This window comes from Ptychodera flava, chromosome 9, assembly GCF_041260155.1.
Source record: "Ptychodera flava strain L36383 chromosome 9, AS_Pfla_20210202, whole genome shotgun sequence".
Classification (NCBI taxonomy): Eukaryota; Metazoa; Hemichordata; class Enteropneusta; family Ptychoderidae; genus Ptychodera; species Ptychodera flava.
The window spans coordinates 32,268,635-32,282,581 of NC_091936.1; the positions used below are offsets into that span (position 1 = coordinate 32,268,635).

The following is a 13,947-nucleotide window of genomic DNA, read 5'->3' on the forward strand; positions in this document are numbered from 1 at the left end:
ATGACCTGGCATAGATCTTTAACATGGTGCAATATTGAATTAATGCATGCGCATGTTCAATGTTTAGCTCCAGGATATAAAATTTTTTAGAGTAAAATTTTAATACAGTGCCAAAAATAATGCTGTGAAGATTTTTTCATGTCGAGTATTACTGGTACCCAAGATTTTAACAAAGCTTCGAATTCCCCCTGAAAAACTTTAAAAATCCCAAGACAGAAATAACCATGACAAGGTGGGGTGATCACAAGAATAAGAAACACTGCCAGGGTTGGGAGGACTTTGTACCCCCCGTATGAGGGGATGTTGTCACTACCCTGGGAGGAAATGACATCATTAGAGAGCATTGCCGTAATAGGCCACATCAGGTACTAAACAATATGCACTCCACTGGCTATTTATGATTTTATATCATCATTCAATAGCAAGGGGCTTGTCTAATAATTGCACATGGAAGAGACTTGTACCTCCATGCTTTGATTTCACAAGATGACTGATTACATATAAAAGAATCATTGGCCAACACCTGTACTGTATGCTGTTTTCATTAGTGTATACTCACTTCATAGGAATGCTACTATATGAGATACAACAGAGGCATATGACAAATAAAATCGAACAACTCCCCCCCTTAAAAAAAAATTCCAATTAAGAAAACAAATAAAAACAAACAAACAAATCCTCTGGCATAGAAATAATCATGATGGCATGGTAGTGGTTCAGTATGCCACCTATGGGGATTTTAATCTTCCTGTGTGATATGAGACGGAGTCAGTACCCCAGTGAAGAAATGACATCATTTTTACACCCCTCCTCACCTGGGGTAGGGGATTTTGTCCTGAAAAAATCCCTCTGGCATAGAAATAGGCATAATTGGATGGCAGTGGTTCAATGTTTGACTAAGGACGGGTTTTTTGTTCTTGCTTTTAGATGAGATGATGTCAGTACCCCAGGGAAGGAATTACATCAACGTTGACACCCCTCCCTACCTGGTACTACAATACCCTGGACAAATACTGTACATGATAACATGAATAAAAAAAAATATTACTGTAAGTGTAACAGTGCATTGTCTTGTGGGCAAGTGGTGAATATGGTGCTGGGTAAAAGCCTGTTAAATAGATCACATCATCTTTTCAAGGGTTGGTGAACACATATGTACAGAGACACCTGGTGATAGTGAACATATACCGTATGTACATGTATGTTCTGTTTCATTCTTTGCAGGACTTTACAATGTTTGGATAAAATAGTCAACCATGGTTTTGTGGTTTGTTTGTTAAAGGAAAAAAAAAAAAAAAAAAAAAAAAAAAAAAATAAAAAAAAAAAAAAAAAAAATATATATATATATATATATATATATATATATATATATATATATATATATATATATATATATATATATATATATATTTATATATATATTTGGGTTTTAAACCATAGAATCAATACTTTTTATTCTTGGACAGGGACAGAAAGGTGCAGACAAGACTCTGAACTGATAGCACTAACTAAATATTTGAAGACACAACTGTGCAGGACACTGTGCAGCTTCAATGGCATACAGTGTTGAAAAATATGAACAATAATGTCATTGAGATGCTGCATTGAGTACACTATCCTACACTCATGCAGCTACAATTAAAGACTTGTATGATGGGTTAACAACTAACTCATCCCTGAACGGGTAAATAAATGCCAGAATCAAAGTATCACACTGACCTGGTTAAAATACTCTTTGAAAATTAACATGTTATTTAAAAGTTACTTTACAGCCTACCAGCTCTTCTAAATACGGTTGCCTATGAAGTAAAAGTACTAGATTTAATTTAAACATAGCTAAATTGATCTGCATTTTCAACAACACTGGCTCTATTATCATACACTCAATTACTGTCAAGCAAACGAAGGTATAAGTTTGTTTTATTATTAAAGCAATTTCTGAACTCATGCATACACGTAAAAAAATTTAAAAATCCCTTCAAATACAGTTAACATCAAACATTTCTTTAAATCTTACAAGGAATGTCTACAAAGCCCTGGGGAATTTCACCTGTAAATAATATTTCGAGATGAACGAAATAGATCAACTGGTGTATTTCTATAAATAGAGACACGAGAGTTAATCAACAAAAGTTTTGTGGTCAGTGACATATCCACCCATTTAGTAAACAAAGTTCCATCATCAAGATCATATTCCGGCTACCTCCATGGTTTTATACATGTATAAGGTAGTCAGAGCCAAACACAGACTATACTGGATAATGCTACAAGCATTTTTACTGGGTTATGACAGGTTTATGAGCATGAAAAGTCAATTTATATTCCTGGCGGACATATTGTGTTATGACTGCTGGGGAATACAAGAAATGATTTGGCATATTGTCTGAAGAGAATGCATGCCAGCCAGCCATCTGGGTGTAACATTGAAGATTTCTCTGTAAACCTCGAGTCATGAAACAGCTCAGAGTGACAAAGATTTATTGAACTGGTAAAACTTTATGTTATTACAGTGAAATGAATTACAATCATAAATGCTTCTGATCGGCAAATTAATAAAAAGAGGTAAGAAGTCAAAATGGTGGGCCAAACCCATCTTACGATTTGCAACTTGTCTTGGGATACACAAATCATATTAGGGTATGTTCAATATGGATTGTGTATTCTTTCTGAGTCTTTTCACAATGTACTGTATTTCTTAAGACATCTTTGCATTTACACAAATATAAAAGTATTGATTTTATATATATATAAGGTACTATTAATATGTGAATTAAAAAAAATTTCAGGCAAATACAGAATGTTTCTTTCTGGTGAATCCGTTGCATTCCGTAGAAGTGTATCACAGTTCTATCAAATGGTCACACTATGAATAAAAAGATATATTACGATTTTTATGATGGTATTATAACCCAAACACTAAAATCACAGGAAGAAAAAAGTCAAATTTTCTGTGAAACCAATGAAGCTGTTGGGTTTTGAGTTGGGATTTTGGTATACCTGGTACTTCTGTCCCACTGACAATTAAATCAATGCCGAGGGGAAAATTTGCTCAAAGTACACTTAGTGTTATCAAAATAGTGTTTAAGTACAGATAGACTGTCTATTTGCCCACAGAGGCACAGATAATAAAGCCATCTTGCATGTGTCAACAAAAAATGATAAAATATATTTGATTAATATTACTTTGAATAAAATGCAGTTATCATACACAGAGTCTGGTTCATTATTTTTTGCCTCAGGTTTCAACAGAGCATCAATTTGCTGCGGTATTTGCAGTTTTTCATAAGTGTACACACACTGGCGTAAATGACAAATCCGCGTTTATGAAGAAGAAAGAAGCAATCACAGCTATACTGAATACATTGTGTGCGGAGGTCAATCTACTGCAGGTTAACTGATGTCAGGCAGTTGAGGCTTATAGCTCTTTTGATTTTCATTTCTGGTATGAAAGAGGCGGTGGATTTGCGTGAGAATAGACCACACAAAATGCACTGACACTTGCAGCAGACTGATCTAATGTAATTCACAATGCAATTCTTTGACGTTTTGCTTTCAGCTTTTCAGCAACGCAGGCACGACTGAAACCGATGTCCTTTTCTCTGTTTAACACTCACAGGGTAAATTAACTTGTTTTCTCGAGGAAGTAAAAAATTATCAATATCCTGAATAACATCAAAAAATCTATTTAGGCGTGAAATTTTATTTGGGCTGGTTTATTTTTTTCCATCAAATGGACTCCACCCATCAGTAGGGATTTTAGGTCACGTGACATTTGTGTTGAACGTACGCGTTCGATGCAGGTCTAGTCCGAACTTTCGTGTTAATTCTTAAATAGACCAAATAATCAGAGAAAATGAAACTGTAGTGTTGAAGATTATTATTTTAACTTCATTTTGGGAAATTTTCACTTTTGTACTACGATAAATGGCAAAGCAGCACGACTACAAACTCACGCGTACCGGCGATTTTGGCGTCCATTATGAGCGTTGTGCCGTGACCTCGAATGTCCCGCGAAGGAGATCGAACATATACCTCTTTGATAGGCTCTCCGCATGACTTATTCTGATCGCATCACTATTTTTTTGGGTTGGTACGAAAGTAGAGATCATGGGCTTCATTTTGAGGGGGCAAACGTTAAAATCGGCCGAGAAAAACTCAATCTGTGATCAAACTTTGTGTTTCGGTTGTGTTTTTTGAAAGAAAATCTTGATTTCCTTAAACGTTCGGCCCCAAAATTAATTTTATGATAAATATTAATTGTAATTCTGCAATAATTACGAGTCTGACGATGCGAAAAATGATGCTTAAGGCCCTTTTTAGCGAGTATGGTTTCACCCCAACTTTACATCCGGGCACTCCCAGGAATCACTGTCATACAAGTAATCGGCGCTTCGCCGCATGTTCTGTGTCAGGAGGTCTAAGCTGAGTTCCGACGTTCATGATTTTGCAGCTAGATTTGTCTGATTTCTTATCTAACGCAAGGATCTAGAGAAACATACTTACCCTTTCAAATGTTATCTTGTTCGAAGTAGTTTGACTTCCGGGTGATATTTTTCGATAGACACTGGGAAGTTGTCAAGCCAGCACTGCACTGCAGTGTAGGCATACGCACGAGCACCACACTTTGCCGATACTGTACTGAAATTTTAGTTTCTATCTTTAGTTCACGAGAAGGGGACTATTTTGGTTCTCTCTGAAGAACAAGGCCATAGATTATTAATTTGTTCTTTCCTCATTGATGGTGTCCCGGACTTTGAAAAAGTTGTATTTATACTGGTTTGTATTTCGGACTGCTGACTTCGACATGTTCGAGGGTCTATGTTATTTCCGGGGCAGCTTAACTTTGCATCCAGTTTAATGCAGTTGTTCATTCTATAAATGCGTGTTGCTGTTTTACGGCATTGACAAAGGGTTGAGAACGAAGTTTTTTTGACTTTTTGGAAAAGTTCTTTGTTTTAACTTTAAATCGACATTAATCAGACATATTTCATAATCATTTAATAAAAGTTGTAATCACACAAAAAAATTAAAAAAAAATCGAACTTCAAATTAAAAAAAATCTAAAAAAATATTTGTTAAATTTAAATCAAGTTCTAAAATGTCACAGGTATCATTTGATTGTTTACATGTATTGTTGTCTATTTGTTTACCTTGTAAATATAAATCTAAATAACTTTTTTCATATATGCAAAGTAAATATGATGGAATATGATTATCATATTTCTGTAGATGTTCACAATACATAATGCATACAGCGATCAATGTCACAGGTATCATTTGATTTTTTACAGGTATTGTTTTTTGTTTACTTGTAAACAGCATTCTAAATAACCTTTTCATTTATAAAAATTAAAAACCATTGAGCATTTTGTCAGCAATATCCACAAAAAATTTCATCAATTTTCAATAAGAAATGCTTGAGTTATTGCAAAAAGCACAAGAAATTGCAATTCTAGTTTCCTCAAACAATGTTCAAAATGGGGTCACCTGGTGGTTATGATAACTACAGGTGTCTACCATGGCATAATTTCTAAATAGGAGAAAGTTTTTTTCAAATTCAACAGGACATATCTCTGCATGTATTGAACCGATTTTCATCAAACAAAATGCAATCAATTGGTCTTGAAGAGAGCTTTCTTTTGATATATAATTTATTATTATTGTAGCTGTCTATCAATTTCATGTAAAATCCCTACCATCAGTGCATTTAAAATTGGTGATATTCAAATGGGGCTTGATGAGTCATGGCATGCAGGCACAGTGATCCTACTTTATGAGATAGATACATGTACTACATGAATGTGAAAATTGATAATGTGGTTTTCCTAGTACTGGGTGTTCCACAGTCCAGAAAGCCGGCACAGATACCAGTAGGTTTGTTATGATAACAAGAACAGACATTAACTTCATTTTATCGACATCAGTGATGGAGTTACACACGGAAGTACCCCAGGCTGCTGGAATTTTTTGGCAATTTGTTGGTTTTTATCACCTTGGCTTTATACTATTCTTGCAAAAGTTTTTTTCGCAATGCTACCTTTGCAGTAGAATTTCAAAGACAGCTGATCTTTCTGTTCTGGGTCACTTAATTAAAGGTCAAAACTGCAGAAAAGCTATTATTTTTATGACATATTGACTGCTTTTTGATGAATGCTTCCTGCTAATACTGTCATATGTACAGTGTATTATGTGTATCAATATATTTTGTGTCCTAACATGTATACGAGGATTCGAGCTTTAGAAAATGCATTCAGCAACTCCTGAAGTATTACAACAGAGGAACACCACACCAAAGTAATTTAAAGAAAAAAATTGTATAAGGTGAGGCAGTGAGTAGAATGCTATTGCTAGAAAATGTAGTCCACACTTCGGTAAAACCTGGTAGATTTGGTATAATATCTTATTTTACGTATATTTTATGAAAGCCAGTGGTAGAACTATTGTGCATGTGCAGGATTCAATACTTTGTATCAGGCTTTTTGGTTGATTTACACCTGATGTAATCACTGTTTACATATGACATAATCACTGTCTAGCCAATAGGAAGTGACTGGAAAGGAAATCACAAATCAAACAAGCACATCCTCCTTGCAAAGATTGTCTTTGCTAATATTCATGGCAAACAATTTGTATGACCAGCCGCTGTTAACCATGAGGCAATGAAGTACATATCGATGCACTTTCCATGTGTAAACATTTCTTGCACATTATTAAAAGTTGCCAAATTAGATGAAGTGTGATACACTTCAAGGGATTTTCCCTGTGGGTTTTATTTTTGTTTTCTGCATAATCCTTGTGGTCATAATAATGACTTTGTTTTGATTGAAACTCTTTTGGGTGACCTCATATCAAATTATACCCTCCAGTGCAATTGACACTTTGCCAGGACAACTTATTCAACAGGTTGTTTGACAACAAACCTGACCTCAACATCACATGAACTACATTTTCTTTGACGCATGTGTGTGGCTATTTTTACCTGTTGCACAATCTTAGCTCCCAGAAATAGTCATTATGCATACTTTTGCAGTTTTCTTAGATTGCAAACACAGGCCTCTTTAATAGTTTACATCAGTTCAGAGTGAGAAAGCCAGCACTTGAGGACCAGCCATTGCAGTATATATACTAGCTATCAACCTTGGTGTGCAGTCTTTTACATGTATGTATGATTTTTTTTCAAACTTCCATATTATTTTTCTCACTTCCCAAGGAGTAGCTTCCTCTGGAAAAGCAATTTTCCCACACACTTCCCTGGCTAATGAAATCATTTCCTGGCTAACGCTTTCGCTGGGATAATTTTTCAATTACCTCATTTAACTGAGGTGTTATGGAACGGCTGCCCACGTACCGGTAGTTTCCAAATGGTATCTGTGAGCAGTATCATAGAGAGATTTTAAATGATCGTCAAAGCAACTACTGCATTTGCGATAATTTTGAAAGCTAAACTAGTTCTATGTTATCAAAATGGTGGCAATTTCTTGAAAGTATGAATAGCACAACAAAATTTGTGACCATTTCAGTCTATTTCAATAAAACATAGGGCCAAAGTCCCTGAAGCTACTATAGACATGGATAAAAAATTAAGTATTTCCTGACTGTATGAAATTATCTCACTAAGGTCATCCTAGGGACATGTAAACCAAATATTAATGCTGTCTGACCAGCGGTTTTGAAAAAACAAGTGACTCAACAGTTGACAGAGCTCTGCTGTGTTATGTAGAGAATAACCTTTTGTGACACATGTATTGATGAAGAAGGTGGATATCTTTAATTGCTCATTTCAGGATGGCCTGACCAAAAATGGAAAAAATTCCGTAAAAAATCAGATTTGCTTATTTCATCAGACTATATTAGTCAATAATAGCAAATAAACGAGAGTAAATTACATTCTAATTAAAGTAAACAAGACTTGCTTAAATCAAGATTTACATCATAAAAAACAGCATACATGTATCTGTCAGGTTATAAAGAATCTTGAGCTGGTTATCTTTTAATATCAGTAGTTTCATCCTATTAACCAAGCACATTTTAAATTTCAAATTAACATTGTAAGTAAGTTCTGTTGAATAAGTTGAGACTGTACTTACTCAGAGAAAGCACACTGAAGAGACAAATGTTTGAAACTTAAGAAGTTCAAGGTCATCAAAAGCATAAAAAGGAATCATGTTACACTTTCATTGCACTGTTTACACAGATTGCATAATTGCTATAAATAGCACATGAGGAATCTTACAGCCTAGCTTTACCATAAAAACCCTATCACTTTGACCACTCTTTTAATTGACCACTCTAGTTTTTTCCTCAAAAAGTAATCTTATTTTATCCTTACCAAGTCAACCAATGGAAATTAGAACTTTCTCTATCTCTATTTATTTGACCACCCTATCATGACAAACTATTATGACCAATTTCTTTTAGATAACGTAAATGGTGGTTCAGAATATATCAAAGTTGGGATTCAGGAAAGTTGCCTTTACATGTTTTAATCCTCCAAGATGTCAAAAAAGTTAACTTTCTGATAATTCCACACTAAAATTATTTTGGCTTTGATAATTTTCTAATTAATTCAATTATTTAAAATCATATTAATTATTTTTTTGTGGGTGAATTGATAGGGTTTATACAGTACAACAATTACATACAATGTAAGTCAAGTTTTGACCAAAAATGACAAAACAATTCCTTAAAAATACACATTTGCATATTTCATCACAATTTGAACAAATCTAAGTTGGGTTATCCCTAGGGACCTGTATACCAAATAACAAAGCTGTCTGACCAGCGGTTATGAAGAAGAAGATTTTTGACCAAAAACACCTTTTTTAGCATTAATTTGCCTATTTTCAACAATATCAAAAAATTAAAAAAAAACAGTTTCTCAAAATCATATTTTTCATCTACGCAAAAAATATCAAATCAGTAAGTACTGCGGTTCTCAAGATATTTGAGTGGACGGACGCCTCACAAACGGACATACATACATACATACATACATACATACATACAGACTGACGACGGACGCCGGACGGATACCCATCCCAATAGCTTCTATAGACTATAGTCTATAGTAGCTAAAAACACTACACAGGCTGAAGACATTTTTTTAAGTTGCATGAAATTTTTGCTACAGTAATATATAAAAATATTTGGGAGCATACATTTAAACAACATAGTGATAATATTTCTAAGTTCTTGATCCTGTACTTGGTATTGTTTGGGTTCTACTTTATAGCAAAATGATAAGACAAAATTTTAACATGCATCTTTTATAGATTCTAGGTAAAGTTTATTTTTTTCACTTTCCTGTACAAATATTTGACAATGACAGGGATGATGCCGACAAGTTGGTTAAACTAAATAATTTTGGAAACAAATTTTGCAAAACATTTGAATTGAAGGTGGAAGTAAAAGCAAATCATTTTTTCAGAATTTCACTCATCATAGGACAGAGTTGAAAATGGAGATGATACAAAAAATCCAAGTGTGATGTTGTTATGTATTTTTTAGCTATTTATTTGGTTAAATGGTGTGAGTGTAAGTACATCTAAAGGCAAACTTCAGAAGAAATGTAGAAGCCATGAGGCTATTTCACAAATATGTATTGGGAATCCTGTACACAAATACATATTGGGAATCCTGTACTATGCTGCAAATTTTAACACCTGCGTGGTACAGAAGTGTCTGAGATAACGGAACCACATCCTTACATTATACGCCTTTAGAAATAATCTTATAAGATCACTTTTCAAAAGTGGCTTGTCTTATGTTTTGATCAGGTCTTATACTTTAAAGTTTGCCAACGTATTGACTGATTTATCAGAGAACCACTGATTCCAGGGTTCAGTCATGCATGAAATAGCATTCCAGACTTATCCCTTTATCCTGTTAGCATCAGACATAACATCGGAATGGCTGAGGCATTCCAATGTTTGGTGTTCTGCATTGGTTAATGCTTAGTAATGATGAACTTCAAAAGTTGATATTCATTACCTACAGCAATCAGCAAACATGGAAAAGCAAATGTATACAGACAGTAGAGAAAATCTTTCTTCCCTGACTCTCTATGATTAAAGATTAACCTTTCGAGCGTCAAAGTCAACTCTTGTTGCCTTCATAAAATATACACTTGTCAGTTTTTTTCCCGTTTTTTGGCAAAATTTTGATAAAAAACTGTGGGCAATGAAATTTGAAGTCCATTTGATCCAAAATTATCAAAAAAATTCACAAAAATTGGTAAAATGTTGCAGTAAAGTTTTGGTGGGAAAAATTATAGTACTCAAAGATAAATAATGTCCTGCCCTTGCCCACCCATACATGTAGTGCAATACATGGCAGTGGTAAAATCCGCAGTTATCAACACCTATAGTTTCGAGGATGAATTTCGTCCCAGTCTTTTGAATGCCATTTTGTTAAGTTTGTCTTTTTCCACAAAATCAGTGATATTGACTGGTATAAATTTTAGTTTTGAAAAACTGAGAGAAATTGGTAAACAAGTCTTCAGTTTCCATTCACAAATAAAGGAAGTGATGATTTAATATCAGGTACCTTCTAAAAATAGGCTATTTATGCTAATTGCTACTCCAGCAAACTAAGAACCTTGCAACATCGAACATTGACATATTATCTAAGTTAATAACATTAGTTGGTTTAAACTTTGAATGGTGACCCCTAATTTTTATTCTTGATTTGGTAAGACAATGGTTAAAAGTCTCATTAAGGAAAGTTTGAGCAAACTTTTAGGTATTGCACTTTCAAGGCATATACTACCTTAAAAAGTTTTCTGCCTCCCAAAAGATGCTGAAAATATTTCTTTGTGAATATCGTTACAAATATTAAGTGCAATGAACATATTTGGAACTCAACACTACTTACTAATGTCACTTATGTCTACAGTTAGGAAGTACATGTAATCTGTAGGGTTTGATTTGCATGCAGTGTACGTTCAAAGAGTAAAAAATGTGAAAGCAAATTCACAGGATTATATTTTGAAAGAGAATCAACCAAAAGAATTTTAATACCTCTGAGGGAAATACTTCGGGGGATACATTTGGTGAAACAAAATCTGAAAGGAGACGGATGTTGTGACCTTTATTGCTACTCAACTCAAGCTGACGTTCACATCCAATCAAAAGACGTTTTCCATTCTTTGTTTGTTATATGTGAGACCTGGGTAGAGTGAGAGAGCAACTACCATAAATGGTAGGATGTGTGTCCAAAAGCTGAAACCCTGACCCAATTTTTTTAGACTCTCGCTGAGCATTGGGTATATAAAACCATTTCAAACTTGCTTTGATATCAATCTTTCAAATTAAATATTGATGACTTTGGGAAGGTGTGCTAACTACCGTTGCGTGAAACAAAAATCTGTGCTCACAACGTATTTGGTAGTATGAGGGACCACCGATCAAGGTTCTGACTGCAAATGTAAGAACAAAGGAAAGGAGTACATGTAATATTGCAGGGAAACAAAAATCGAATCGTGATCTGAGATCAAACCAAAGACAGTAGAATGGAGACTGTATACGATCAAACCAAAAACTTTCTCACTTCCGGTAGGCAGTGGAAATTATGCATGCAGTTAATTGGAAGAACTACATGTAACACCTCCCTCTTTATCTGTGGGTTGTAGTAATGTACATATAGCTTGGTTCTCACATCCTGTAGTGTAACACATAGTCTTGAAATTTAAACAGCTTTTGAAAGCAAATGCCAAGGTGTGGTTTGACTTCATTTCTCTGATGTACAATTTATTTTTTCGAACTTCACTTTTTGAATGTGACTGAGCCAGAAGGGTAACATAATACGGCAATATTGGCTTATGCTCAATAATGGTTTCGAAGATGACTCAGAGTGAAATTCAGATTCCAAAGGATGTGCAGACCATAGACTTATCTTTGCTCATAGTCAAACCTTTGAAAATCATTGGAAAAATGAAACACTTTTCAGATTTCACAATGACTTCACCTGTCACAATACCCGAATAAACACATTCTACAATAGTTTTATCAAATAAAAGTATACTTACAAATAAATATACAAGAATGTACTACTTCAAAAAATTTTCTGGAACATTTTGATAATAATGTGGAAACTCATGCAAATTTACGACAATTTTATCTGGTTTACTGAATTATTTTATTTTGAGTTCATATCAGTACTAATAGTACTATCATTCTAAAATAGCTGAACCACAGGCCACTGTGTATCAATACAGGACTGGAAGACTTTTGAAACAGGTATCTGGGTAAATTTGGCCAAGAATTATGAAATACAGCTGAAGTTTATGATTGTTAGTTTCAAGTTCAAGTTTTTGCTAGTGTGTAAACTTTTGAACTTGCCTTTCAGAGTTACAGGAACTTATCTGCCATGATTGGTGCACAAAGTATGCAATTCTTCGAACAAAAGTAACAAATAGTGTGAAGAAAAGCTTTCGTTTGAAATCACAACTTTTTGTCTGTACATTAATTTCGTCATTTATACTTTCATGTTTAATTTTTAACCAAAAAAATTAAAATTTAATTCTTGTTTACATTTTATGAGTTTGTCATATCTTGCACGAAAACATGATCAATCTAGACACGGTACTTGGTGAAGATACAACCGTAAAGTGATCCAAATTCTAATTGAAGATGCGCCAAATCTGAACAGTGAAGTATGTACACACACTGTACCTAACTCAACAAAGGCTGAAAATCGATATCCATCACTGTAAAGTGCTCCAGTTGACGGTTGTGTGCGGCGACTGAGCGCTGGCCGTCTAAACAGAAAGCTGGATGCGAGTCCCACATACATATGCGGGGCCGTTATTTGCAAATAACTTGTCATAATTTATTTTACCGCCGGTCGGACCGGCCGGCCCATTGGCCGCACCCAGGTCAAAGCCCGGCACGGTTTTGGCAATGTTGAGGATCCGGCCATAAAGTATGCATGATATATACGGCAGAAAAATGCAGTATCTCGATTAAAACAGCGATAAAAACTTAGTATTTGTCAAACGAAAGTCAATTAAAAGCTAAAGTCACAGGATTAATTCGAAGACTTGGCTAAAAATATATCTGTATGAATTCGAAGTAAGATACTGATAAACAGACCGTGATAAACAGGCAACCCGTTCCTATCAAGCGCACATAAAACGACACACGCGAGGCTACATGCTGCTACCAATGACAACATTAGAAATAGGCTGTCTCACCTTAACTTCAAATTTGCCATGAAATTTGCCATGTCCACCGTGTCCAGGAGGACAAAATCCCCTTTGCCATATTCAGGCCCTTCGTGTGGCTCAGCCATGTTACCCAGTTGATTGTGATCATACAACGTCTAGCCGACCCGTCAGAGAATGTGAGTTCAACCCACTAGGCCACTCAGCCAAAACTCAATGTTCAGCTGACGACAAGGCCTGCAGCATAGTCTAGTGTTGTCAGCTTGCCACAGGATAGCTAGCTAGCGCCGCAGTTCAAATGGAGTCACGTGACACCCTGCTCAGTCCGCGACTCCTCTTTTTTGTCTTCTAAAATACAGGTAGATTCATACCGTTGCTTCTGTAGGATATTGTTTTGAGTTCAAAGGGATGAGACTCTGCAGTTTACAACCAATATCCATACATTTTTATTTCTTTCCTGTTTCGATAGCAGGAAGCATATGTTTAACTTATACCAAACAACAGTATCTCCGGGAGTAGTCGTAGCGGGCGCTATACATAATTTCTCACAGCTGCGTTTAACAGTGTTTATCTGTTCTCATTTGCCATTCTTTTTGCCAGCCCGCCAAAGGGCCAGAAGCTGTATTAGTGTTGATGATTTTTTCAAAATCGCTCTCTGTTTTTAACGTCAACCTACAGTTTCTTGTTCTACTCCCATGTTTGAGAAAAATTGTTCAGCTTAATTGTCAACTCAGCATGTACATGTGTACAATGCATTATTATAGTTGACAAGTGAATACTCGTCC

At 35.1% G+C, this 13,947-nt stretch overlaps 1 protein-coding gene across 1 annotated transcript in view; it reads right to left on the reverse strand.

Moving 5' to 3' along the window:
* Nucleotides 1-13,421, reverse strand: part of LOC139140693 (unconventional myosin-Id-like) — a 61,347-nt gene extending 47,926 nt beyond the window's left edge. Inside the window, 1 exon segment of the mRNA XM_070710074.1 lies at nucleotides 13,193-13,421. Within this exon segment, the coding sequence (XP_070566175.1) occupies nucleotides 13,193-13,290 (98 nt within the window). The 5' untranslated portion in view covers nucleotides 13,291-13,421.
* Between the last annotated feature and the right edge of the window lie 526 nt (nucleotides 13,422-13,947).